General features: G+C 41.0%; 1 protein-coding gene across 1 annotated transcript in view; it reads left to right on the forward strand.

Moving 5' to 3' along the window:
* Positions 1 to 26994, forward strand: part of CD44 (CD44 molecule (Indian blood group)) — a 92494-nt gene that overhangs the window by 41268 nt on the left and 24232 nt on the right. Inside the window, exons 2-11 of the mRNA XM_019551930.1 lie at positions 682 to 847; positions 6605 to 6741; positions 9156 to 9239; positions 9802 to 9984; positions 12696 to 12806; positions 18208 to 18327; positions 19410 to 19520; positions 20853 to 20957; positions 21610 to 21777; positions 25154 to 25309. Of these exons, the coding sequence (XP_019407475.1) occupies positions 682 to 847; positions 6605 to 6741; positions 9156 to 9239; positions 9802 to 9984; positions 12696 to 12806; positions 18208 to 18327; positions 19410 to 19520; positions 20853 to 20957; positions 21610 to 21777; positions 25154 to 25309 (1341 nt within the window). The remainder of the gene's footprint in view (positions 1 to 681; positions 848 to 6604; positions 6742 to 9155; positions 9240 to 9801; positions 9985 to 12695; positions 12807 to 18207; positions 18328 to 19409; positions 19521 to 20852; positions 20958 to 21609; positions 21778 to 25153; positions 25310 to 26994) is intronic.

Here is a 26994-nt window from a genome sequence, read left to right on the forward strand (position 1 = left end):
ATTTAGCAGTTTAACGCTTGTGTGTTATTAGGAATTCTGATGCAGAGTACTTTCTTGCTTTCTACAGCTGCAGTAACTGATAGTCTAAAAAGTCTGTCTTTATCGAAAAGATCTAAGCCTAAAAGGAACACAGTTCTTGAACTCTTGCTGAAATATGCTAGTTCTTGCTTGATGTATATTTTAATTTAAAAAATCAATTTTACAGTGACCAGAATAAGACAAATTAGAATAGGGATGGATATTGTACATCAGGAATTGACAAGTTTATAACCATTTTCACTTTTTTCTCTTTGTTCCCTTTGTACATGAGGCATTTAGATTTAAACACATTTAAAATGGACCTGGATTTTCAGATACCATCTCTTTAGGTACAGAAGTAGGCTTATAAATACTCGCAAAGCATGCTTAAATCATCTGCAATTTTTATAACTGTTTTCAAATACACCTCATAAAAGCATAGAGCTGCTGATCTTAAAAAGGTGAAGGAGTTCTGAGCTGTTTGGCCAAAAAAGGATCTGAGGGAAATTTGGAGCACTATATTTAGAGCTCATCCAGTATGATTATCTGATCCTGAGGTTTCTCTGTAATATCAATGTACTTGGAAATAAAATCATGCCAGGATTTCAGCGGAATGCCATGTCTCATCAGTCTAATCATGTTTCTTTTTTCTTCCATTGCCAGAATTTAATATAAGTTGCAGATATGCTGGGGTTTTCCATGTTGAGAAAAATCGTCGCTACAGTCTTATGAGAGAAGATGCAATTGTGCTCTGTAGAGCTCTCAATAGTACCTTGCCAACAATGGAACAAATGGAAAAAGCATACAAACTTGGGTTTGAAACATGCAGGTAAGATGGCTATTGGGCAGTAACATATATTCCATAGAATCACAGAAAATAGGGCTGGAAGAAACTTTGAGTCCATCTGTTTGCCTCAAAGAAGAATCAAATATAACTAAGCCATTCCTGACAGATACCTGTCCAACTTTCTCTTAACAACCAATAGTGATGGAAATCCCACAGCCCCCCTTGGTAATCTATTCTAGAATGTACCTACTTTTATAGATAGTTAGCTTTTTTCCTAATGTCTCAGCTAAATATCCTCCATTGCATTTTAATTCCCTTACTTCTTGTCCTAACTTAATTGGACATGGAGACCAGTTTATAACTTTCTTCTTTATAGTAAACATACATCTTTGAAAACTTATCAAGTGCCCCTCAATCTTCTCTAAGACAAGCAAAGCCAATTCTTTCCAACTTTCCTCACAGATCACATTTTCTAGACCTTGGATCGTTTTTGTCAATTTCTCTTGAACTCTTTCCAATTGTAGCATTGCTGTTGAAGAATGGTGCCCCAAACTGGACACAGTGCTCCTCAGTATGCTTCAGTTTGTAATCTTCTATAAGTAGGGACCAACTAAAATCAGGCAGGAAGACAGTCAATTTCATGGGCCAATGACAGGCTGACTGCCATTTTCACAGGCTTATCGCAGTGAACCCCCTCCCTCCCCAGGCTCTGACTGGCTGAGGGGCCCTGGTGGTCCCACCCTTCACTGCTGGTTGGTGGAGATGGATGTGAAAGGCAGACCTCTCAGTCAATCAGTTGTGGGGGGTGGGGAAAGATTGCCATCTTGGCTACTCCTCTTCACACGCCCCCCTTCCCTCTCCCCAACCAGACTGAGAGGCCAGGTCACAGCAGTCATGAAGACCGTTAGCTCCCACTGGGTAGCCAGCATTTTATTTTTAGTAAGTTTTTTTTTTATTTTGAGGGTTTCATAGACAAACACTAATTTCTCAAACAAACACCCAATTTTGTGACTTCCACAAAATCTGCAAAATTGCGAATTGAGTAGGTCCCTACCTATAACCCCTCGGTTGTTCTCTTTAAACATCCTTATGGTTTGAAAATTAGTAGGTATTACTCCATAGTTGTTATACAATGGGAACTACAGCTGCTTTTAAATAGGCATTAATTAGGTGTCTATGTCACTTATGAGTGGCAAAGCTTGAATGAAACTGTGTAATAAGTATATCTGTAAATAGGGAATCACCATGGGAAGGTAAACTTATTATGGAATCACAAAGCAATTGTTTTTTATCTCTACAAAAATTAACATTTGGAGGAAAACAAAATAATTCCTGATAATATTTGCAGGTGTCACAAAGATTTCAATTTCAGTATATAACGAAGTAAACAGGTCGGTGACACAAAATGATCTGAATTGTTTGGTAAACTGGGCACATGCAAATGATATTTGGCCATTTCAGCCTGGCCAAATATAGGAGCCCTGCATCTAAGAACAGAGAATGGAGGGCCCACTTACAGCATGGGGAACTGTCTTGCAAAAAGACTTAGTGAATAATCAGTTTCACGATAAACTTTCTGTGCAACACTGTGGACAGAAAAGGCTAGTGCAACAACCTTAGGACGTATAACTGGAAAGGATTCAGAAAAGAGCGATGAAAATTATTTAGACTTGGAAGGTATGTCTTGTACCAAAGACACAAGGACCTCAATCTATTTAATTTATCAAAGGAAGAAAATTAAGGGATGACTTGATCACAGTTTGTAAGTACTTTCACAGAGAATGATTATATGGGTTGTAGAAGACAATGATATAACAAACTCCAGATAGGGTGCAAATGTATACCAATGTTAGTAATAAGATGCTAGAACAACTTACACAGTAACTGCAGTGGATTCTTTATCACAGGGCGTTATTAAATTAAGACTGGATGTTTTTGTAACGGCTATGTGCTTGCCCAAGTAGGAATTAATTCAGTGAAGTCTTGTGGCTTTTGCTATGCAGGAGCTCAGACCACATTGTGAAACAGTCTCTTCTGAATCACATAGGTCATGTGGTCATCAAACAAGCAGGTATAGAAAAGATTCAGAAGTGAAAAACAGAGAGGGTTTATCAAGCAATGTAGATTCATACACGTGTAATGGTTTTTAAAGCTGAATGGATCAAATAACTTGAATAGATTTTCATCCTTAGAAAAAGCTGGTAAGAAATTAATAGCATTTTCAGGATTTGTTCAATAATTTATTATGGTAGAAAACCTCAGTGGGCTTCTCTTCATCTCCTTGAAGTTTGCTGCCTGAACTTTTGTTGGTGCTGTACTGTAATAACCTGAAGAAAAATGAAACCAAGCAATACTGTTTAAAATGACTACATGTAAGCTCAAGGGGAATTCATCTGGTCTCAGTTTGAGTTGACCCAGTTGTAAAACATCTATTTTACTAAAGCCTTTAGCTCTTTTCCCCCTTTGCGTGAGGACTGAATGAAAGTGCTTTCAAATTAGTCATAGAGACAAAGATTATATTTACGAAAGATAATTGGTGTAACAAGTATAAAAAGCAACTTGTTAATTAACATTTGTGTAGTACTTTGAAAACATTTAGCCCTGACAGTGCACAAGTCAAGCACTGTTTTTACTGTTAGCCCACTTACAAGCAGGGGGTATGCCATAGGTGTATAGATGGTGGAAAGCCAGGGCTAATGGGGCTCAGCCCCCCACCACCCAAACAAGGGCAGTGGCTAGGGCCACAAGTCAGCCAGGCTGCGGGCTCCAGGAGGCTGAAGCAGGGGTGGGGAGGGGTGCACATGCAGCCAGGATGTCAGCTCTGTGTGCAGATCACTGGCTGCCCAGCACAGCAGGCAAGTACCACTCGATTCTGTGAAAGAGAAGGGGGTGGCAGGGCAGATCAAGGCCTCTGGGGTGAGGGAGGGAGGCACAGGCAGGGCCAGAGGCTTGGGTGAATGGGGTCCCAGCCAGGTCAGATGGTGGGACAGTTGGAGCCTAGGTGGCTCTTCCAGGGGTGTGGGGGGACTCCTGCTGCTGCGTGCATCCCGGCAGAGGCTGGGGCGGTACGTGCCTCCTGATCTGTGTGTGGGGTGGAGGTGGCTGCTGCTGCAGGCTTTGCTTTGCTCCCCACTGCAACTGCCCCAGGAGTGGTGCGATGCCCCATGCCTGCCGCTGCCAGGCTGTGCTGAGCCCCCTGCCCGTCCCGCAGCGGGATGCACATGGCATTGTGGGGGTGTGGAGGCAATGAAAGCTGCAGCAGGGCACAAAGCACAGCCTGTAGTGGGAGCTGCCTCAATCCCACAAACAGATCAGGGGGCACGTGACCCTGGGGCCTCTGCTGGGGTATGCACATGGGTGGGAACCCCCCTCACCCCTAGACAAGCCACCTGGGGACCAATCGTCCTAACACCCAGCCCCACAGACTTACCTGCTGAGGGGTGGAGCACACATGCATGCATGCACACACACTCAGCCCCCGCAACAATTTTTTCTCCCTCCAGCTATGCATAGGTGGCACAAGCAGCCTGTCTGTGGTATGCAGCAGATCATCAAGGGGGCAAGCAGCACAGTGAAAGATAGGGCAGGAAGAAGAAAGCAGAGCAGCAGATGGGGCCGGGGAAGTGGACTGGAGTGGCACTTAGGGAGGGTGCAGGGCTCATTTGTGACATGCCTGCTAAAAAGGTTGGCCCCTGTTACTTTAAAGGTTTCCTGCAAATCCTAAGAGCTGCTATCCAAGTGCTGTGTCTTGTGCTTGTTCACAGGTGTAAATCAAAGAAATACCCACATGATTTTGTCAGATAGTCCTGTGGAGAGAAAGGATAACCATATTATCAGAAAATATCAGGCAAAAATTCTTGATAGTAGGCGTTACAAGTGAAGTGGGAGCATCATTTAAAACCCTGCCAAATGAAGGACTAAAGAGACTATCTTCTACATGCAGGGAAAAGCACTGAATGCTCTGAGAGGTGATTTCTGTCTGATATTTGAGCTGTGTGCACTCTAGATAGGTAAGATGAGAAGATGGGAAAGAAAGTATAAAAGGAATAGGCAGAACTGGTTTTCACAGTAGAGGGCTGTGACCTTGCTTTTACATGGGGACAGCCTAAGATAAGTAACTCAGGGTTGGGGGAGGGGGCTGGCAGGATTGGGGGAAGCTGGCGAGTCCAGGGGGGCTTACTGGGTCCACAGGAGGGGGTTGCCTGATCCAGGGGGAAGGAACTCAGGGAGCTAAAAACAACCTAGTCAAGGTCTGGGAGGCAGGGTATGAACAGAACAGTCCTGAGGCTGAGACAAGTGGCTGGGCTTTCCCAGCCCCAGTACTGAGCTGTGAACGTGTGCAGGCATGCACGAGGTTGGGTGGTTAATCCTTCGTAGCTCAGGTTAACTCTTTATCCTAATTCCTAATAACTGAGCATACCACATTTTGGGTGGTATAAGCCCTGTGAACACCAGCATGCCTAGGCATTTAAATCAACTTAACTCTGGTTACATTGATCTAAAACTAATGCTTCTACACACTGTAATAGAATAGACAACCATACATCTGTAGGCATTTTAAGACCTGTTGCTGATCAGGATGGATGCTGGAACTGTTTCATCTGCATGACCCTGCAGCAATATAAGTGAACCAAGTCACCCCAATTTTGACAGTGGATGTAGCAGAGTTAAAGTTAGAGTGGTTTTCGTATACTTGTATTGCTACAAACTCATTCAGACATACCAGTTGGTATCAGTAACTTTTGATAGCAGTATAGTTATGTCCATCCATACCCTAGGTGTTAAGTTAAAGTATCTAATAAAAGTACGTTTTATGAACAGTAGAGATTTAGGATTATAAATATCAACCATGCACTTTCATCTAGTTAGAAGTGAATGACAGATGCCAGCAGAAAAAAAGCTCAGGGAACCATGGCTGGGATTGCGCTGGATTGTGCCCCCATTACCTCTGAGAAGTAGCAGCTCTTGAACACACATACATGCACACATGTGCGTGCGCGCACACACACACAACACCAAAAAACAACCAAAAAAGCATTGGGCTTGCAAACATTTTTTCACCCTACCAGCTAAATAGATTTTAGGGAAACTAGTAAATTCACAGAACTTTGGGTTTTTTTATATTGAATTGCAAAATAGGAATGACTTGTTGTACAGCTGAATTAACCCTAAAATCGTGTGAAATGAACAGGCTTGAGCGACTGGTAGCATTGTAGCATTTTTTCTATGAAGGAGATAGTAAGTATTTTTAGCTAATATCCTATAGGTGGTACATTTTATTATTTAACCATGCTTTGTACTTTAGAAAGACTAGCATATTTTTCACTGTTGCTTCACATGTTTAATTCTGTTTGATCTTCACTGTTTTGTCAGTGTTGTGGTATGCAGTTTCAGTGCAAAATGGCAGTGAGCTGTCTGTTACACCGGAAGTAATAAAATGTCACCCACTGTAAGAAAATCAGGAATCTATTCCTTTGTGCTGCACCTAAACATCTCTTTGAACAAAGAGTGTGTTAATTTTTTCTCCTTCGTTTTCACTGCAGCCTGATGGGCCCACTCATTTTGGGCACTAGTGTTGAAGTTTACATGCAGAATGGCATTGGCCATAGACAGTTGCTGGTAGTTAATGATGCTGTGAAAAAGGAGCCAGTTCCATGACAAGAATAAAGATTACTATTATTCTGTGGTGCAGTGCAATTCTTATTCTGTATGCAATGCTGTAGCTGAGTTGCAGGTGCCTTAAGCAACGTATCTTCCATATGTTGTAATATATGCTATTTTTCATTTTGTTCTCCACAGGTACGGTTTCATAGAAGACAAAATTGTACTTCCACGGATCAACCCCTATCACCTTTGTGCAGCAAACTATACAGGGATTTATATACTTTCATCAAATACAACACAGCACTTTGATACTTACTGTTACAATGCATCAGGTAGGTATTTATTTTAGTGTATATTTGGGAACAAATCTATCGGGAATAATGCAGTATCTCACTCAGGTTACTGAAAACTAGATTTTGTGTTGAATTACATCTGTTTTGTTGTTTCCTTGTTAAATTGGAGGAACCAGTACCTTTTGTCAGTCAGTAGAATGGTGACTGCTGATACCAGCACTGAATTTTTCTAGTTATATTTTGAACTAAACAATTTTTTGCTCTCATGCTGAATGTGTGGTTGTAGGCCTCAGGGCCTTGTACAAGTGAAATGCAGTACTGTGGATATAAAGGGCCATGTGTAGAAGAAACAAGAGACCTGTGTGCATGAAATTTTAAAGCACGCTAAATGCTTTTGCACCGCTTTAATGGAGTCAGTGTTTGCATGCCTCTGTGGCGTACTGCGCGTTTATTCCAGCCGCGGTAAGGAATTCCGCAGCGTAAATGACTTGGGGCACAACAAACTAAAACTCCTTCAAGGAATTGTAGTTTGCTGCCCCTACAGCCATGGAGCAAAAAACCAGGCTTTGGGCAGCTCCATGGCTCTGCAGAAAGCCCTGCAGGCAGCCTGGCAGCAGCCCGGGAAGGCAGGCCAAGACAAGTGGCAACCCTGATCTTCCTCCCCACCCTCCTCAGAGCCTGCCTGCCTGCCTGAGCTGCGCAGGGGTCCGGTGCTTCCCTCCGCAGTTTCCCCTGAGAATGCCCAAGCCAGGTACTGCCTGCGGGGGGGGGGTACTGCCTCCTCCCCCCACAACCCAAGGACCACTCTGCCCACTGGCAGCTCACCTTCCCCTCCCCGCTGGAAAGGCAGGTAAGTCAGCAGGGTGTGTGCATGACACAGGGCTTTAATCAGCCTTATATTGAAGTGGTGTTTTTTAAAACCCACTGCTTCAATTTAGGGCCCCTGTTTCATCTACATACACGCAAGGATGTGAACTTTTGAATGCCATGGCTATAATGAGTGCTGTCTCCAGGGGCGACTGTAAAGCCCCTGCAGTCCCTGCAGCCCTTGCTCTCACTGGGCAATCACCCTTTCATCTCTCCTGCCATGCCTTGATGACAACTCTTATTATATAAAGGAGGCCGCCACAGGGCTTCCCATTCTGTCCTCCTTCTGGACTGTCATTGCCTTAAGGGCTCATTGCATGGCTCCAGTCTGTCCCTATACCATGCCCCATGCCTCACAGGCGTTATCACTTGTTTTTTTCCACTTAGCCCCTCCATGGGCTATTGGACTGTTTGTGGTCCCCCAAACCTTGGCCCCTCTCTGGGCTATAGGCCCCTGGCTCCTGTCTCCCGACCTGCCACTTCCAAGGCCCCGCCTCTACCCTGAACCCTCTCTGGTCTGCTCCAGGCCTGTTGCTTCCAAAGCCTGGCTTCCTCCAGACCCGTGTATTCCAAGGTCTGGGCTCCTGCAGGTCTGTCAATTCTAAAGCCTGGCTCCAAACCCCTCCCTGGGTCCCTAGGAACCTCCTTCTCCCCTTGGTTCCTACCCAAACCTCCAGATTGCTGGCTGTATTCTCCCTGCTGGCACTCAGAGCTGTAGTCCTCCTGCTGGGTGATGTCCTCTCACCAGCCTTCAGCTCTTAATACTGGCTCATCTGTGTGCCTGGGCTTATATCCTCTGTAAGCCCAGCCCTTCTCCTAGGTCAAATGACTGCAATCAGCCCAGGCCATGCCTGCAGGCTGCTGCAGCCATTGCTTGTCTAGTCTGAAAGTGGCAGGAGCACCAAGCATCCTACCACAATGGCTTCCACTCTTTACATTCATGCACTCGTGTATTTCTGGAGCAGGTAAAAGTGAAATCAGCAAGCTCAAGGAAGAGTCTTGGTTTGCCTTCCTGGTGTACTTGAAGTTTTAGGCATGGAAAAACCCAGGTGTTTATCAGTTGTAGAACAGAAACAGATCACTCCCTGTGTGGATTTTCTTGATGATATACCACAGAGGTCAAGGGGCATGATTCTGAATTGGGATAGGTAAAAGCAATATGTGGCTCTAACTCATCTGCCTGAACACTGGAGCTGGCTGCATGTAGTGGATCCTAAGGGACTGTTCTGCCAGATAAGAATTAACTTATTTCATTAGGAGCTAGATATCAGCACAATACCTTCTAACAGCTCTTCTCCACCTAAGAATCATAGGTGAAGAGCTGTGCAACTCCTACATAGTTCTTGGTAGTAAAGTTGGCTAAAAGGCTATCTAGGAGAGTACTGACTGAATTTGTGAATTTGAGAAAAAATGAGCATCTTTTGCACTAAAAACATTACTAAATTATTAACATATAAACTGCCATTAAGAAAGTTTTCTTAGCATGTTGTGCATAAATCTGTGGCTCTGATCAAACTTTCAAAATAAACTGATTTTTTCTTACTGCTGGTGACTGAACTTTCCTGTTTTTTCCCCTTCTCTTTCAGAAACAAGAGACAAAGCCTGTGAACCTATTCAAAAGCTAGATTTAAGGTTCGATAACTCTTCCCTTGCTGATGAGAACCAAATAGGTACAGTATTGCTTCCAGACATTTATCCCACTTTCACCTATACTAAGTAGCTCTTCACATATGTGATGGATATGTTCAGTGTTTCAAACAGGTCCAGAGATAGCGCTATTCTACAAGTAATGTAAACAATCCTAATTTTAATTAAATCTTTCTGATGCTGCTTTGATCAAAGAAAACTTTATTTAAGCCTTTCCTGTCTCACTAGGGGCTGTTCCTTCTATACTTTACCTAAACCAGTGGGTTTAGAGATCAATAAGGGATGAAGCCAGACTCTCACATGGCATTCATTCCATCAAAGTCACTGGTAAAACTCTCATTGACATTAGTGGGGTCAGCATTTCATCTTCAAAGTCAATCCAAATTTTAACCCATGTACCAGATTGAAACTTATATAAGCTGACAAATACTCAGGTCAGATCACCTAGAAATAGCTTAATGATAGATAAACAGGCAGATAGCAAATGGCCTGACTGATGTTAAACATGACCACCACTACTGCCATTCTACAACTCCAGTGCATGGGTCCCAGATACAAAAGCTGATCATTTTCTCTTTCCAACAGTCATTGATAATGCAGATGGCTCACGTTACACCGATGGTGTGAAAAACCCTGACCCAACACCAGCTGGCTATGATAATACTGCGGGTAGTGGTTCATCACACGACACAAGTACAATGAATCATGATGATCTTTCATTGGATTTTTCTGGAGCAGGCAAAAAGGAATATACTTCAACAGACCCTGGTAAGAATGATGGATTATAACCATTATAGTTGACATGGTTTCTTCAAATAACTGAGTGAACGATTTCACTGAGGGAGAAGGGGTTCTGAGGCAGCAAAATCTGCAAAGCACTAATTTCAGCTCTAGAGCTCATTGTTATCCACATTTAGGAAAATGTTTAATTCATTGGCTTTTAAACAGATATAATATTTGCTAGAAGTATTCTTATGACACTTTGTTCCTGCTTCATCATTTAGCTTACAGTGGCCCCAAAATACCAAGGCAAGCTAATGCCAACTAGGGCTGTGCAGAGCAGGTAATATTCGATTCAACAGCCATATCAAATATTAAACTGGGTCCCACTTCAATTTGCCATCTGCTTCAAGTCAAAGCGGGTGCGCTTTGACTCGAGGCTGAAGTTCAGTCGAATATTTGAGCTGCTTTGATTTCCCCATAGGCTATAATTGGGAAGGTCAAAGCAGGCTATAACTTTGGCATTTCTTGTCTGATCCTGATGAAACTTGCAGGAATGGTAGCTCCTGAGGAGCCCACAAAGCGTGCCAAGTTTCAACAAGATAGGTTCAGGGGGAAGTGCACCCCAAGTTCTTGAGAGCAAACAGCCTATAACTTCTATGACCTTGCTCGCATTTGCAACTGGTCCCTTTTGCCCCCCAATGTTCCAGGGTGCCCTGCCTCTGCTGTGGGGGGATGGGGGCTGTGGAGCGAGCGGGGGCTGTTCCTGAGGCAAAGGGGTGGTACCTGCGGAGATGATTCAGCGTCCCTGAGGTGATCATGCGCTTTGTTCCCTTGCCTCAGCTGATTTTGGCTCAGGAGTGCACGCAGATAGCAAACGCGGGATCATAAGGAACCCAGACCATGCTAGTACTAGGCTTTTCCCTCTGGTGTGCGAGTGCATCTGTGGATGCTGCTGAACTCTCCCCCTCTTCAGCAGTCAGAGGCACAGCAAGAGAAAGAGCAGACTCAGCTGAGCCACTTGCCTTCACCTGTACAGAGGCACTTTCTGAAGTGCCTTCTGGGAAAGACCTCGTGGCTTGAAAGGAAAAAACCTGAGGGGTGTCGAGCACAAACTTGACTGATTCCCCCTGCTTCCCCAGAACTTCCCTTGCCAGGGCACTGAGATCCAGATCCAGCGCCAGCTCTTCTTCTGGCGCGGGAAGGCTCAGCATAGGCAGTGACACAGGGGTGGAGCGCGCTGCTGTGCTGGTTGCAGTTATGGTGGGAGAGGTTGTGGCTGCTGTGTCTGGACATGAGAGAGTCTCAGGCACAGGCAGTGGCTCTGGTGGCACTGCTGCTCCCCTCTCTTTACTGCTTGTAGCAGCAGCATCCCTTGTAGCAGGAGGAAAGAGGCTGCATCTGAGTTTGGTGGGGGGAGAAACTGCAGCTCTCCTGCTTGCAACCCCCCTTGCTCCCCTTCGTGCAGGCTGGCCAGTGTGGCCACCTGCCTTTCCACCCCGCTTCATAATGTGTTCCTTTGTATGTAAACTGGAACCTCTAAGCATGCTGTGCACCGCGGATTAGATTTCTGGATGTTATGTAAATGTGTTTTGTGTGTGTAGATAATATATTGAGAAGCATTGGTGTGGTGGAAAGAACAAATGATGTATAAAAATATATATATATATATAAACTAAATTCCTATATATAGAATAGATCCTAGCTACTACTAACCCTATCCAATATAAGCATAAACTAATATGAAAAGTAGTTATAAAATAAAAGCACCAAGTTCTAAGAAATCCCTGTTGCTAGCATTGCAAGCAGGGAATCTGTTGAAGATCGGGGCTTCCAGCCGTCGTGGTCTGACACAGAGGTGCTGGAGAACACCAGCAGCTCAGAAACTGAACCCAAGGCAGAAAGTAGGGAGCTGAAAAACTGCTGCCTTTTATGCATTTTCTCTGGCCCTCCCCCAGAGCACTGGGATTGGAAGGAACTTCAGAGAATGCTGACAGGTCACTGGCCAGCCACACATATCAGTCATGAAAACACTCCTTCCCGCTCTCCCTCCCCCTCCCCTTACTTTCCCTTTTTTTTCCCTCCACAGGGAATCCAGTATAGGCAAATTGAATATTCGACCCTTGTCGAATATTCAACCCGCGCTGTTAATATTCAACTTCTGGTATTCGATTCGACACCTATTCGAACAGCTGCTATTCGACTTGACTTTCACTTTTCAAGGTTGAATATGTCGAATATTTGTCAAATCGAATATTAAGTCGACGCTTTGCACAGCCCTAATGCCAACTTTCTTGCTCTGGTCATGGAATTAATTTCAGAGCAGCACCCTTGGAATATTTCATGCATTGCTTTCCCATTTGTTCCTGTGAGAGTTCTCATCTGCTCTGCTTACAGCTACAGTCTCTTGTCTGGAGCAAAGCTTAGAAATGATCTCAAGCCATAAGTTCAGCCAAGGGTGCATCATCATCAATGCAATGTAAATTACATGACCAAATTGCTGCCATGTAGGATCACTAGGATGCTGCATATTCCTCCTTTCTTGAGCAATTCATATTAGTGATTTAGATGTCAGGATTAGAAAAGCAGTGCTCTTTCATACTGAACCACAACAATAAACAAATTTCCCTTTTCTTTTATTCCTCCACCGAACAAATAAATGAAAGGAACAGGCTTGCTATAGTTACAAAAGTAATAATAAGAATTGTATAAATATCATGAAAAGATTACAAATGATTCATTCACCCATCATCAAACAGGTGATGAAAACATGCCAATGGGTACTACAGCTTCTTCTATTCCAATGGGACCTAAGGATTTTCCTGGAAAAGACAGTAGCGATCCCTACAAGCAGCATCCCACAAGTTCTAGTAAGGCTAACAAATTACAATAACCTTACCTAATGTAAACTGTATTGTATTCAAGCAGAGTTTCTGGGTAAGTGACTGGTATATGACCAGGTATGTGTGATGGAGTTGGAACATCATTCTAGGACACAATTCTCTGGGGCGGTTGTATCAGAAATGAGATTTGTATAGTATGGCTGATGAAAAGTGAAAAGACGACGAAAATGTTATATGCCTACCTCAATGTGTATGCTTTAAATTAGTAAATTATTCTCCTTGATCCATACATATATTTTGCTGTTTCCTCATGCTCTTCTCTCAGTTTTCAGGCACTACAATTTAATTCACTTGAGGTACTGTGGCTGGCTTATATGAGAAAAAGATAGTGAATTTTTTTCTCCATATGCAGAGTGTACATATTTTGATACTTAATATCAAAGAACAAGCATGATTTTTGCTTGTTCATGGATGTGAGGCTGGCAACACAAATCAAAATCCTGATGTATCTCACTGTGGACATACATTGAGAGTGTGTTTGAATGAAGGTTACAATATCTGTGCACTGAAAAAGAAGTTATAGTACCTGTAATTAATAGCAGCAAGAAGATACAGGTTCGATGCTTATGGGGCCTTTGAGTGTTTGAAGGAACATTAGCTTTTCCCTAGGACTCAACACAATACAAACACCATTTTCTGCCCTGCATTGAATAGCTGTGCTATGATGTATAGAAACAAATTTCTCCAGGTATCTTCCCCCAGTACCCAGCACATGCATGCAATACATGGTAGAATCTTACCACTAGCGTGATGGCAAAATGAAATGAGATCGGCTTTAACTGTTTTGAACTTAGGCTTTATACATGATGAATTTCTTAATTTTAAGGTGATGGAGGTTTGTGGTGGTGGGACAGAGGGGTCTGCGGCCAGAGGAAGAATAGGTGAATGTAATGGAGGACATTTTACAGGCTTTAGGTAGCTGGCCGTTTGAAGTAATTGTTCAATTGTCATCATGTTGATTTTGATGGGATTTTTATATTTCATCTTGATCTGATATTTAATTTTATGACTTCATCCTTCTTGCACAGGGACTTTTATGACTTTCAAAACTGGCATTTGATCTCTGGAAGGGGGGTCAGGAACCATTTGTTTTCCATTTTATAAAAATGCATTGATTTAAATGGTCTGTGTTCTTATTTTGTGTTCACAGGCTTCCTTCACTGATGTACCTTGATTTGGGGGGTAGAAATTTAGAGTTGGCTGAAATGCCAATAAAGAACATTAAAAGTTGGTAAAAATATGTTGATATTTCTATATCAGTGCTAGTGTTGTGATGCTAGCAGGAGTGCTGATCATCTAGAGATGGTGTGACCTGCTGTCTCTCAGAAGGTTTGTTTCAGGGACATAGCTTCTTCACTTTTCTTGCTAAAACTGTCACTAACCAGCATTGCCTCTAACTTGGAGCAGGGCCTGGCCTGTATCACAATGGAAAGGGTTTCATTTTCCTGCATTACAAACTAGAAAAAAGCAATGTAGGGTCCCTTTCAGAATTGTTGATAGTTTGTTGCTGGGTATCTTCCTGAATTGTCTTCTCTCAGGTAATTCTGTGGCAGAAAGTTACAGGCTAAAAGCTTGTGGTTGTTTCCCCATGGGCATGCCTGCACATGCAGTTAATTCAACTGAATAAACTCTGGCACACTCTGTGCAGGAGTTTATTGCTCCTGGATGCCGTGTTTACATGTGCACCCAGGACTGCAGCACATTGAGCTGTTGGAGTAGCCCTGGCTGGCAGTGGGCTCCGGGGTCTGCCTGCTTCCCGGGGCTGCTTGACTCAGCTCACCATTCTGCAGAAGGGCTGGCTGGGGCACGAGGGTGCTTGAGTGCAGGGCTAGCCAGCAAGCAGCCCCCACACTGAAGCATCCTAGTGCTCCAGCCAGCCCTATCAGTATCTACCCATGTTCTGTGGTGGAGTAAATAATGCCACCACAGGACAGTACTTGTGTTGACAAATACTATCCTACATACGGCAGCATTTATTAGTTTACTGTGGCCTTATAGGGCTGCACGTGTAGCTTCTGAGACATTCAATGTGGAGCTAGTTAGGCAATTCCTCAGTAAATGGCTCATGTAGATGCACTATACATGCACTATTCAAACTCTTCAGGCTCATTGTTGTCCCTTAACCATGATTCATCTCCCAAGGCAGTTGTAAAGATTGGTAAAAAAAATCACACCATGCAGAGCAAACAAAACAGAATCAGCTTTAGTCCTATTAGTACAGGGGTGGGCAAAATGCAGCCCGCGGGCCAGATGTGGCCCACCAAGCCATTTTATCTGGCCTGCAAGGCCCCTAAAAATTTAGAAAATTAATATTTATCTGCCCCTGGCTGCCTGTCATGTGGCCCTCAATGGCTTGCCAAAACTCAGTAAACGGCCCTCCGCCCGAAATAATCGCCCACCCCTCCATTAGCAGTAAGCACAGAGCACCAAACACAGATTTTTAGATGGGACAGGCCAATTATATATTTGAATACTGTAGCGGCAGGAAAAAGAGAAGAAAAGAATGGCCATCAATACCGCATCTACCTGTCTAATTTGTTAGCTGAAACCTACACAAATAAATACAGGTACCAAGGTATCCACTAGCTGTAAGTGGATCATTTACAATGCATTTTAAAATGGCAAAATGCTATTGGCACTCTTTTTACTCATCTATAAATATGAACGTTATCACTGGGGTGCTCATTTGTCTTCTGTAAATTAAGGCTGATAGATGCACCTAGGTAAACGGCAGATTTGGGGTGTTGGATGTCTTTCCAAATATGGTTACATATTGCTGAGCAACATTTTAGTGATGCTGTATCATTCCAGGTCTATTTGTGGGGGACTAATTTCAGGAATGATGTTAATATTACACTTACCTCTATCATAGCTCAGTAGGGAGAGCAAGGAATCAACATTCTTCATCTGCACTCAGATTTTAAGAAGTGCTTTATTTAGGGTTCAATAACTCTTCTGAACTTGTTGATCCAGCACTATAATGCATCAGTGCAATGATAAAATATTGCATCATTTTAAAAACATGTCAAGTAGTTATTTCCTCTAAAAATCTTGTACTTGTTCCTCAGTACTCAAACTGACTCAAGCATCGCTACAGAATATGGCAGTGTAGATATATTATCTTCCTAAGGCTTTACATCATGAATCTTACCACTTACTAAATTAAGGCAGGTTAGATTTCTTACCAGCTGGTTAGGAAGGAAAAAAGGCTTTCTACTGAAATCATAATTGTCTGCTTCAGAAACTATTTCTTGCTGAGAAATGGTATGACACAGAATTACCTTATTTCTAACTGTGAGAGGGCTGATAGTGAGTGAACTTCGGGTGTGTGGCTAACAGACTGGTTTAATTTTGTGGTTCCAGATACCTGGGAAGTAGATCAGGTTCACAAAACATTGATATCTGTTGTCTCCTGTGCCTACAATAATAGGTGGGCTAGACTACATAAAATAATGGTTCAAAATAAGATGCAGTGAAAAATTTCCAAAACAATTATTTTCTTTTAAGTACTGAGTTTGATTGTACTTGCATAGGGATGTACCGTATGTATCATTCTTTGGATTCTGAACTTTGACAATATGAACTGGAGAGAGAACATTTTCAAAAACAATTAACAGTCAAATCCAGCATTTAAGTCCATAAGGAAGTCAGTGGGTGTTTGCTTGCATAAAGAATGCAAGGATTTGACCTTAAAATTTTACTGTTGGGATTTTTTTCCATTGGTGGTAGTGACAGGGCTTTTCTATAACTTTGTTTATCTTTGAGCCATGGCTTTGTGTCAACAAATACTTTCAGCATATGCTATATATTTTCTGGTCAGGGATTTTCTTTTTCCTTGCATTAATCATCTGCAACATGTATTAATGCTAGTGACCATGGCTTTATCTTGCATTCCTATCCCTCTCAATATTATCATACTTATTTCCCAGTTCCTCTTCCTGTTAATTCAATGGTAGAACTCCTGGTAACTCCAGTGGCGATGGAATCAGACCGCTTTTGGTGCAAGTGTGCGCAGATTTGAAACCTTATTGGTAATGTGAATATGGTGGTAGAGCTTTTGGGGACCTCTTAGCTTGTGTTTGTAGCCCACTAATGGCACCTTTTCCACAAAATGTTGCGCTCTCTCTCATATTGATAGGGCCTTCATTTCATTGCATGACAAGAAAACTGCAATTCTATTTTGAATATATTTCATTGCAGAATGTATTATACGTTCTATTGCTTGTTTCCGTGATCCATAAAATTACAGTTCCAAAATAATAAGTTAAATGCCACAGTAACTTACCTTGATCCTGTGCCTGTGAGCAGTACAGTTGTGGTTCTAATTAAAAGTGAATTAAAGGAACAGTCAAATAACTGCTGTTATTGGTCCGCCACTGTTGCTTCGGTAGCTTTTTTTGTTGTTGTTATCTTTCTCATTCTTTTCACTAGTTATTTTCTAATGCACGGAGGCCAAAGGGTCATATCTTTACTCTGCTCTCATATTTATTTCTTACCGTCATTATCTCACTTCTAGGTGAAGGTGCTGGTGGATTTTGGCTTTGCTGCGCAGACACATTTGGTGGTGGCACTGGTGCTAGTTGGATTATTTAATATTTCAGTCTTACATCTTTGTGCCTCAACAACTGTATCTTTAGTTGCTTCATACCTCAATGCATTTCACTGTGGCCAGGTACAGACATTACACTTTTACTGGTATAAGTGACTGAAAACCAGTCTACACTTATAACTGAACAGAAGTTTGGCATATAGACTGGTTTAAAAATGGCAGAACCAAGTCTAAGGTTTGCTCCCCTACCTCCAAAGGGCAAATGTATGTTCTTTTGGCCACCAATCTAAACTATACCACTTACAGAAAACTACATAACAGATCACAAAAAACTGTAATGGGATAATATTATATTTTCCTTTTCTGCATTCATGAACTGTTCTCTCCTTGACAACTACAAAATTCTCAAATAAAGAAGGATACAGTGATAAAATTAAGTTTCAGTCACATACAGCTACATGGATTCCTATGAGAACAGTTTGTAAGAAAACTGACTTCAGTCAAACCTAGATTAGAGATGCAACCACAGCTGGTTTTTTGGCTATGAATTCTGTGTTATTCTGTATTAAGACCATACCTTTCAGTAAATAGGAGGATGGTGTGGAAGGAACAGATTACAAAAACAGTTATACTTTAAACAAACCAGAATTCCCATTCTGTTCTCTTCAAGTTTCCTCCCTATACATTTGTAAAAGATATATTTTAGGTATGGAAGGGAGAAGAGCAAAAGCTGTATGGAAGGGAGAAGTGCAAAAGATAAATTTTGGTGGTGCCTCAATTAGAAAAAAAGTTACAACTGATTGAACCGTTCCCCCACAGCTGTAGATCTGTATCGTATTGAACCTCAGGAACCTTCTGTACCATCTCAGTGGAGTCCAATCCATTGGTCGTGGTCCCATCAACATCCCCAGGAACAGGAACCAACTCAGGCATCAGGGGGTAAAGCGTATAAGTCATTTTAACTGCTATACTATGTATAAAATCTTCTGATAAATCAAGAACCAATTGTGATTCCAATAATGGCACATCAGTATTTAATGAAAGTTCTACACCTTTCTTAATGCTGGATAGAAAAGAATACCTTTTTCATTTAAGTTCTGCTCTCGGAGAGCAGGATTATGTCTTGAAGGCACAACCAACACTGGAGAAGTGTGGTACCTCTCTGCTGCAATGAGAGGAGCCAAGCAACACTTGAAAGGAGTATGCCCACTACTATTCCCCTCTCCTTGACATGGATATCTCTCTGAGACCTGGTCATACTCACTTATGTCCCCAGAATCTGTGTGCTCTGACAGTTTTGTGTCTTCAGTTAACTTTGATTTAAGAAGGCAAGTAATCCGCTTCATTATTTTGACTGCTTTGTTGGGGGACACTTTTTTTCCGTCCTAGTTCCTTGGTGCAGTATAGGACTAATGGGTAAAAATTACATACTGCAACAAAAAACTAGCTAAATGAAATAATGAGGTTAATGGATGGCAGCCTGAAAGCTGGTGGCATTTGTCTGAGAATGAGATGACTTGTTACTGTGTTATGTAAAAAATGGAGTGTGGATTCTTTGGAGAAGGGAGCATGTTTCCAGTTATTTATGTGAGAGGTGAGGATTTCTTAGGGTGAGATCTTTTATAAACTTCTTATCTACTATAATAGATCTTTATAAAAGATATCATCCTAAGAAATCCTTGCCTCTCACAGAATTTCTGGACCAACATGGCTATGAAATTATTATTACACTTGTTATTTAATAACTATTAGTTATTATTTGATAATTATTTAATAAGCTATTGGTACTTTATTTGGGGCATTGGAAATTCTGCAAATATGATTTATTTTTACAATAAGCATAAGTAATAGATTTTGTTTTGTAAAGAAGGTACCTCTCTCTCCAGTCCTTTTCCTGTGCTTAATAAACCACTAAAAAAGCAGAGCATACTATAAAGATGGGAAGGAATAAAGATGACATGTTTTGGACTGATGGGTCAGCAAATGAGAAGTTTATAATAGGTTTAACATAATCATAGCAGATAAGGATTTAGACGACAGTTATCCAGAAGAAGAAACTGAAGATCCATTTAGTTCTGATTATGTTTCTGGATGGGATGACGAATACAAGGAAAAGAGTCCTTCAATTACAAGTAAGAGAAATTAATTCTAATAATGTTATTTCCTTAATAGGTTTAAAGCCCATCAATATACATCAATAAAATGGATATCTTCTGCCATTGACACATTTAAGCAGCTATGTTACATGGCACTCATAGCACAGACATATGTCAGCTAGAAAAGTAGTTATGGTAGTTATGGTCCATCAGTGACTAACAATGGAAAATGAAGGACATTAGAATAGTGAAACATGTTTATTATCTACCATGTTCATAATGGAACAAGCCTGTTGTGAACTGGTGCAATGAATTTTCTACCACACAAAATTTACAGCAGTAGTGATCAGCTATTAAAAAAGTCTCCTATAAAATACCCTTGGCATTTCACAGCATGGCCTAAGTTAGAAGATTAAACATATTTTTTTACACAGCTGTTAACACTTACTTCTGTACTTAGTTTAGGTACATGAAGAAAGGCTTCCCTGGTGGGTTATTTGGCGTGGGGGGAGGTAGTGTCCTTCTAGCAATGAGCTTCATTAGCCATTCTTAGGAGAATGTATTGTTTTTTTTTGAGATGTTTGTTTTATTCTTTGCCAAAGTTTGGGGTGTTTCTGATGGGGATTTTCTTTGGTTTCATTTCTCCTTGTGTTGCTGGTTTAGTACATATTATATTTGTGTGCATGCTGGTTTCTGTGACTTCTTTGCTGGTTGCATGGCTACAGCTGGGAGAAATATTGGGTTACGCTACATGAGGGTTTGTCCATAATCCTTATGGACTTTGTCCTTGCATTAGTAATTTGTAGTTTATTAAAATGAATGGTTTGCGTCCTTCTGCAATGGTCGGATTCCTCCTAATTTTTCCATATGTGTGGTGATAGATTTTAACCCTGAAGGGTATAATGGGTGTAATGGTGATAACTGAAGACCTTTGCTTACTGTATTGTGCTTTAGCTCAATACAAAGACTTCTAACACTAAACTTGGCTTCCGTAGGCACATGGCAAGAATGCTTTATCCACATTCAGATCCATTGTGTTCTTTTGGTGCACCATAATCCTTCTAGCCTGAGTTAAGAGTAACAAGCTGTTGCAGCTATTATAATGGTGTTGTCACTATTTCCACTATTATTCTGTCACTCTTGTTTCCCTTAATATCCTTGGGAAACAATACAGCTTCTGAGAACTGTGAGATGTGTGATATGTGATGGATGAGAAAAACAGTGATGCCATGGTAAACACTAGGCTTCCATCTATATTCATCTCATATACATTAGCAATATATTGCTGATGTATAAAAAAGACTAATAAAATATGGGTGGTGGCTCAGCAAATCCGTGTTGCCATTGAATCCTCCATTGTCCTAACAGCTATGGATTCTCAAAATGCTATATTTCTGAAAAACACTACACAATCTCATTGGAGACCTGCCTATATAGAGGACAAGGAGAACAAGCCTACCTCTTCCAGCAAGGGTAAAAAATTTAAATAATATACAATTCAGCTTTGAGAGATAGTTCTTGAATGTATAAATTCTATAACTCTGATGTTACGGTGAAGCCAATCCTAATGCTGCCAGCATTATCAATATTTTCATACTTTAGCTTGGTATGACAACTTTATACTTTGTGGACTAGAGCCCCCAGAGTTGGTATCTATATATCAATTTAAATATATCTCTGTAATGTGTTCGTCTATGAGGCTGCTGCTTCTGACCCATATCATGAACAATGGTGTTAAATGTGAATTTCTACGTGTAAAATATCACTTACCAAGTTAAAATAAGCCTCTTTCTTATCCACTATAAAATGTCTGCTGTAAAGTCATCATTACAAACAAAAAGTGTGAAAAATGAGGTAGGTAGTTCAGGAAATAAAAAGTAAAAAATGTATGTTAGTAATTACTCATGCATATATTTCTCAGCAAAGTTATAGTCTCTAAACCATCAACAAGATTTTAGTGGGTAGGAAAGTGATTAAATCAGGGCCTTCTTTCTTGCTATCTATTGCGTAGGACATGTGAAATTAGGGCTTCTTTTAGGCCCATATGGGACAAAAGCTGAGAATAATGGAGGTACCAATTTTGCAAATAATAAGTTCACAATCAATTCAAACATATTCAAAACAGATGTGGACTCCCATGGTGATGCAAAGCAAGTAGATTCAACCCAAGATCCTTTGTTGCATAATGTTCATCTTGGATGGGACGAGCAGGAGAGCAATACCAGAAATAGCACTGTGGATACTGTGAAGCCTACACTTTTCCATGAAGTGGAAAGTGGCCATTCTTCTTCAGGTATGACAATAAGTAATAAATTGGAGACAACATATATTTGCCTATAGGAATAGAAAATTAATTATAATAATTTTATTTCTTTGTAGCCCAAGATCTTTAGGTAGACACTCAGTAGATACAAACTAGCTATAATGGAACTATGCCAGTTTACACCAGCTATGAATCTGACTCCTGAAGGCCATTTAAAAAGTGATTTCTTAGGAACATGGCTGATTTTAGTTACTAGTAGATTATGAATGATGTTATAAGTATAACCCCTCTCAAAAGAGGGGTGTACGGTTGTGGAGACTCAGTTTTTCACAAAAGTACCTCAGTTTAACAGGAGGAGAAAAACAAGCTTGATTTGTGTATACACATTGGCATCTAAACTGTAACCCAGCATGGAAACTTGATAACAGTATTACCCCTTTCAACTGTATAACTTCAAAAGCCAACTCCAACAGTCTCACTAGGACCCCTTGGGGTGAACCTGTTCACCTTGCGCACAGCCCCAGCGGTCCCAGATGGCACAAGGACATTTACTGCACTACAGTCACACTGACAGCATGAACTTTTGTAGCCTTTTAAGTACAACTTGCTCAAGCCCTGCTCTGTCACAGCAGATACTTTCTCTGATGGGGACTTCTCAGTGGGGAAGTCAATCCTTCTCTCAGTTACACTCAAACCAGGTTCCTCCACAGTCTCCCTGTGGCCTCTTTCAGTGGTACATGGAACATACAAAGAGCAGGGCTCCTCCACACAGCTTCAGGCCAAATGACACTCACCTTGAGCTCTTCTTTCCCTCTTCATCTCCTGTAAGCCCTCAAAGCAGTCTGGGGGCTGTAGTTCAACCCAGCTCTCTAGGTCTGGTTTTCCTAGACTTGGAGAAAAACCAGTCCCTCATGACCAGAGACAGGGGTCAATAGAGTATTCTGATTATAAATAGAATAAAGAAATTGGCCTTATAGTAGCTTCAAAGATTCTGCTACTTTCCAATCATTACCATTACACCACGGCTCGTGACACATGTTATGTTTCAGCGGTGATTAACAAGTTAATTGTGCTTTCAATAACAACTAGCCACACATGTAACTCAGTTTAAGGACTTATAATGTAGTGAATGAACCACAAAGCTGTTCCACATTATATGTGGAAACGCTTTGTGGCTTTTTTGTATCATGCCTTAAATTGAACATGAGCCTGGGGCCTGTCAAAGGCCCATGTGCCACCCAGATGGACAGGTTCTGGTACACGGGGGGCCTTGCACTGGGTTACTGGTACCAGGCTTCTCATGTACAGGGAGGTTTAAAACCACATGTGTCACCTAGTGCACAGGAAGCATGGCACTGGTGTGTGGCAGCCTGATGCCTGACTCCCCATGCACCTATCTGACTGTCAGCTGGGGCCAGGGACAATCAACTGATTAGTTTCATTTTGCTGGAATAGTGGGAGCCTAGGCTCCTCCTGTACCAGGAAGTAAGGCACAACTGGGATCTAATCCAATTGCCAAAATCATGTGTCGTGTCCTGTCCTGTCATGCGCTGGACATGCAATTGTTGAGATTGAAGATTAGATTCTGTCACATCTAAAAGTGAATATATGTCAAGGGCCTAGAAGATCCTTTTTAAGCTCCCTTGCAAAATTTGAGTGAGGATTAGTCCTGGGATTTCTTTACAGATATTCCTTCCTCTAATCTTGTTTTGTTTTAGACAATTGTTTGTCCCTGCTAGTGTACTGTCAAGAAATAGCTTTCTCTGGAATATGTCTTTTTTAATGTCAAACTCATGTCAAACTTGAAAGTTTGTTCATTCTCATAGATAGGTAGAAAGAAAACAGGAAGGAAATATTACTACATGATATCTAAAAGTCTGGAACACACTGTATTTTCTGTACCTAGACGTTAATGAATGTTTTGGACATTTATTTTGAAAGTTGGAGTAATGACATACCAAAAGCTATTTCTCACACAATTTAGCTTCAAAATACCGGCTTTGAGGGAAACAGGCAGATGATTATCTGTATAGTGATGAGTGCCTCCCTAGTCCCTTGTTCTGTTAATATGTGAGCATGTGAAGAGGAAGAAGCTCTTTGCACATAACAGTATATTCATCTTCCTAAGAAACCATTTCTTTAGATAGTTGAATTTGAAATTAAATCTGATACTCTGAGAAGCTGAGAGCACCAGCATCAGGACAGATGGCAATGAGCAAAATACATTCAATAATGCTTTAAATAAGGATTTATGTGATGTACCTTACTGTTGACTATAATATTATAAGTAGTTCTAGTTAATGAAGGTTGTGTGTCTGGAGAGTGCTGCCTCTGATGGTCTTGGTTGCTGATGACATGATCCTTGTTTAGAGGATGAAAAAAATCTAAACCAACAAAAAAAAAACCCACTTAAGAGTGCAGTACTTGTTTCTTAAGACTTTATGTGGTGGGTTCTTCATGTCTGAATGGCCGTGGTGTAATTTTTCTGGATTACCTCTTTTTGCTACCATTTTAACTTCTATTGCATGTGCCTTAGGCCATGAACACATGAAATAGATATCCCAGGAAAACCTTAGCAGTCTGAGCCAGGAGGAGGAGGGATTGCGATAACATAATTTAGCACAAAAAACTGAGAGAAATCTGTCCTACTTCAGGGCATTTTATTCTGCTTCAAATTCAGAGACCTTTTTTCTTGGAGCAGTATAACTACTTCCTGGGATAGCTTTTCATTTGTGTAGTTACCTCTTGGGTTTTGCTTTGAGGTTTCCCTTTCCTGTTGTGTAGCCATGGCTTTGGCAAAATGCTAGTATCATTACTTTCTCATTTCTGGATTCTGCCCAAAAAAATGGGTAGGTTCTACCTTTATTCTGTAATCACATTGAACTAGCCATTCCAATCATGCCATCTGGTGAAGGTGCTGATGATTCAGAACTGAAATGCAAATGGTGGTGGTATTTAAGGACATTTTTTGCTGCTTCTGTCTGTAGCTCAATGATGGCATGTTTAATAAAGTATATAATATTTTCTATTACACCTCTGGGGTCTATAACATTGACTCCAATAAAAAACATGATGTTGCTTTTCAATCTTTTCCCAACTACCTTATCAAAACTACTTTTTCATTTGGTGCAGACATGAGCAACTGTTCTATAGAAATGAGTATAGCCCCAAACCAGGAGGGTGCTGGCTGCATGTTCTTTTATGGATCCATATTAGAACATTGTCAATGGATGATTGAGATATCAGATATTCTGTAGAACAACAGCGAAGGCATTATTCCTGCTTTAATACTTGCTACATTAAGACTATGATAGGGTGTATTTTAAAAACAAGAAATGAATTTCAGGATAATGGTGGTGGTTCTTTTGCAAATATGAAGTTCAAAATTGATCCAACATTGTTGTAGCAGCTGAGGACTCCAGTGAAGAAGAGCCAACCCAAGATCCACTGTTCCTTGGTGTTCATCCTGGAAGGAATGTTATAGACCACTCTCTCAATGCCACCAATGATAATGTGCTACCTGGAATTACTCCTCCAACTAAAAGTGAACATTCTTCTACAGGTATTAGTATGAGTAACTAAGTGAGATCATGGCAGCACTTATACTTTCTGCATTAGATCCATTTTGAGTTCAATAATGTCTGAAACTAAATGTCAATACATTTATTAGGCAGGGATACTGTTACCCTTAGGGAAGGGAGAGCATTGTCCCATTGTTTTTGCTATACAGTTAATTAATAATGTTGAGTTAATTAGGTTAAATATAAAGCTGAAACAGAGCTTTGGATTTTGAGAGTGTTTAAGCATCTTGTTCCACTTCATCCCATTAAGGAAAACTGCACAAGCTATACAGTACCCAGATTTTTATTGACTATGGAGATAAGAGCTATATTTTGATGGGGTGTGTGCAGAAATGCTTTATTCTACTGGAAGCCAGAGGATGGAGTGTGACAAGTGCAGTGTGGTAGGCAGTGTGGTAGCCCTTTGGATGTGCATGAGAAACTTCTTAACAGCCTGTTTGAACATGGTAAAAATGTTGTTTCTGGCAGTAGTATGTCATGTAAATAGCATGAGATGGGACAGTTAGAAGTGCAATACTTTTTAATTAGCTGCTTTATTAATAGGTGCATTGGTTTCTAAGGCCAGAAATTACTGTTACTATGATCTAGTCTTATGTGTTGAATAAGAGATTAAATTTCAAGTAATTTTTCCATTGAACCCATATTAGTGTGTTGAGCTAAAGGATTAGTTAGTGAAGTTTGTATGTATGTAAAAAGACCTTTTATGAAGAGTTCATTGCTTGAAATGTGGATTTTGAGGAAAGCATGATAATTCCCCTAAAAATATCTGAACTTTTTTCAGTATAGTTAGTGCAATTTTCTCTAGCTGTCTCAATCTTTCTGATGATGGTTTATCACTTATTGTGCAGGGAAGTCTTTATTCTCTGCTTCTAATTAATGAACTTTTAGTTCACCATGACCCTGTCACCTATGGAATGCATTTAGTCAAGGCAAATATTCTTAGACTGTATTTAGACAGTCGTCTTAACCCTATATGCATTATGTTTTCCAGTGCATCTTTGGAAGGCTTTTAACTTTGATGGGTAAATCTGGTATGGTGGTGGTACTTCAAGACATTTCTGACTGCATCTCTTTTTGTCTAAGCAATAGCAACTTGAACAATGATCAGGGTATGCATTTATTTTATCAGCAGGAATTTACATGCCAAAATATCAGCATAAATGTGCCTTTTCAGTTTCACATATGTTTACACATCTATTATAATTATCCAGCCAAAGTATGTGTAGCACTCCCACAGTCAACGGCAACTTCCCTGGAGCCAAGCCTACAATTAAGCAAAGAGATACTGTCTCAAAAGAGAAAGTTAATTATTACTTCCACATGTATGAATCCAGAAGTTACAGTCTCTGTGGGTTAATTGGTATCTATCCAAGATGAATTAGAGGTGCAAGTTGTTGTTGCTAGTTTTTCTTCTATTGTGGATACCATAAACTTTTCTGCAATTGCCTTCTGTCATGTGGACATTCTCCAGTGAACTTGCTTTCTGAAGATTAGGGCAGTACTTATCAGAAACAGAGAATATCGGGATGCTGAGGAAAAAGATGTGTGGCTACTTTTCTTTTCTCATTTTCTACACTATATTCAGCAGTAAAGGAACAGGAGTTATTATGTAGAGAAAAAGAGTATAAGGTAATAATATGGATGATAATTCTGCAAGTTATGTTCA

Source organism: Crocodylus porosus, unplaced genomic scaffold, assembly GCF_001723895.1.
Source record: "Crocodylus porosus isolate Cpor-Errol unplaced genomic scaffold, CroPor_comp1, whole genome shotgun sequence".
Taxonomy (NCBI): domain Eukaryota; kingdom Metazoa; phylum Chordata; order Crocodylia; family Crocodylidae; genus Crocodylus; species Crocodylus porosus.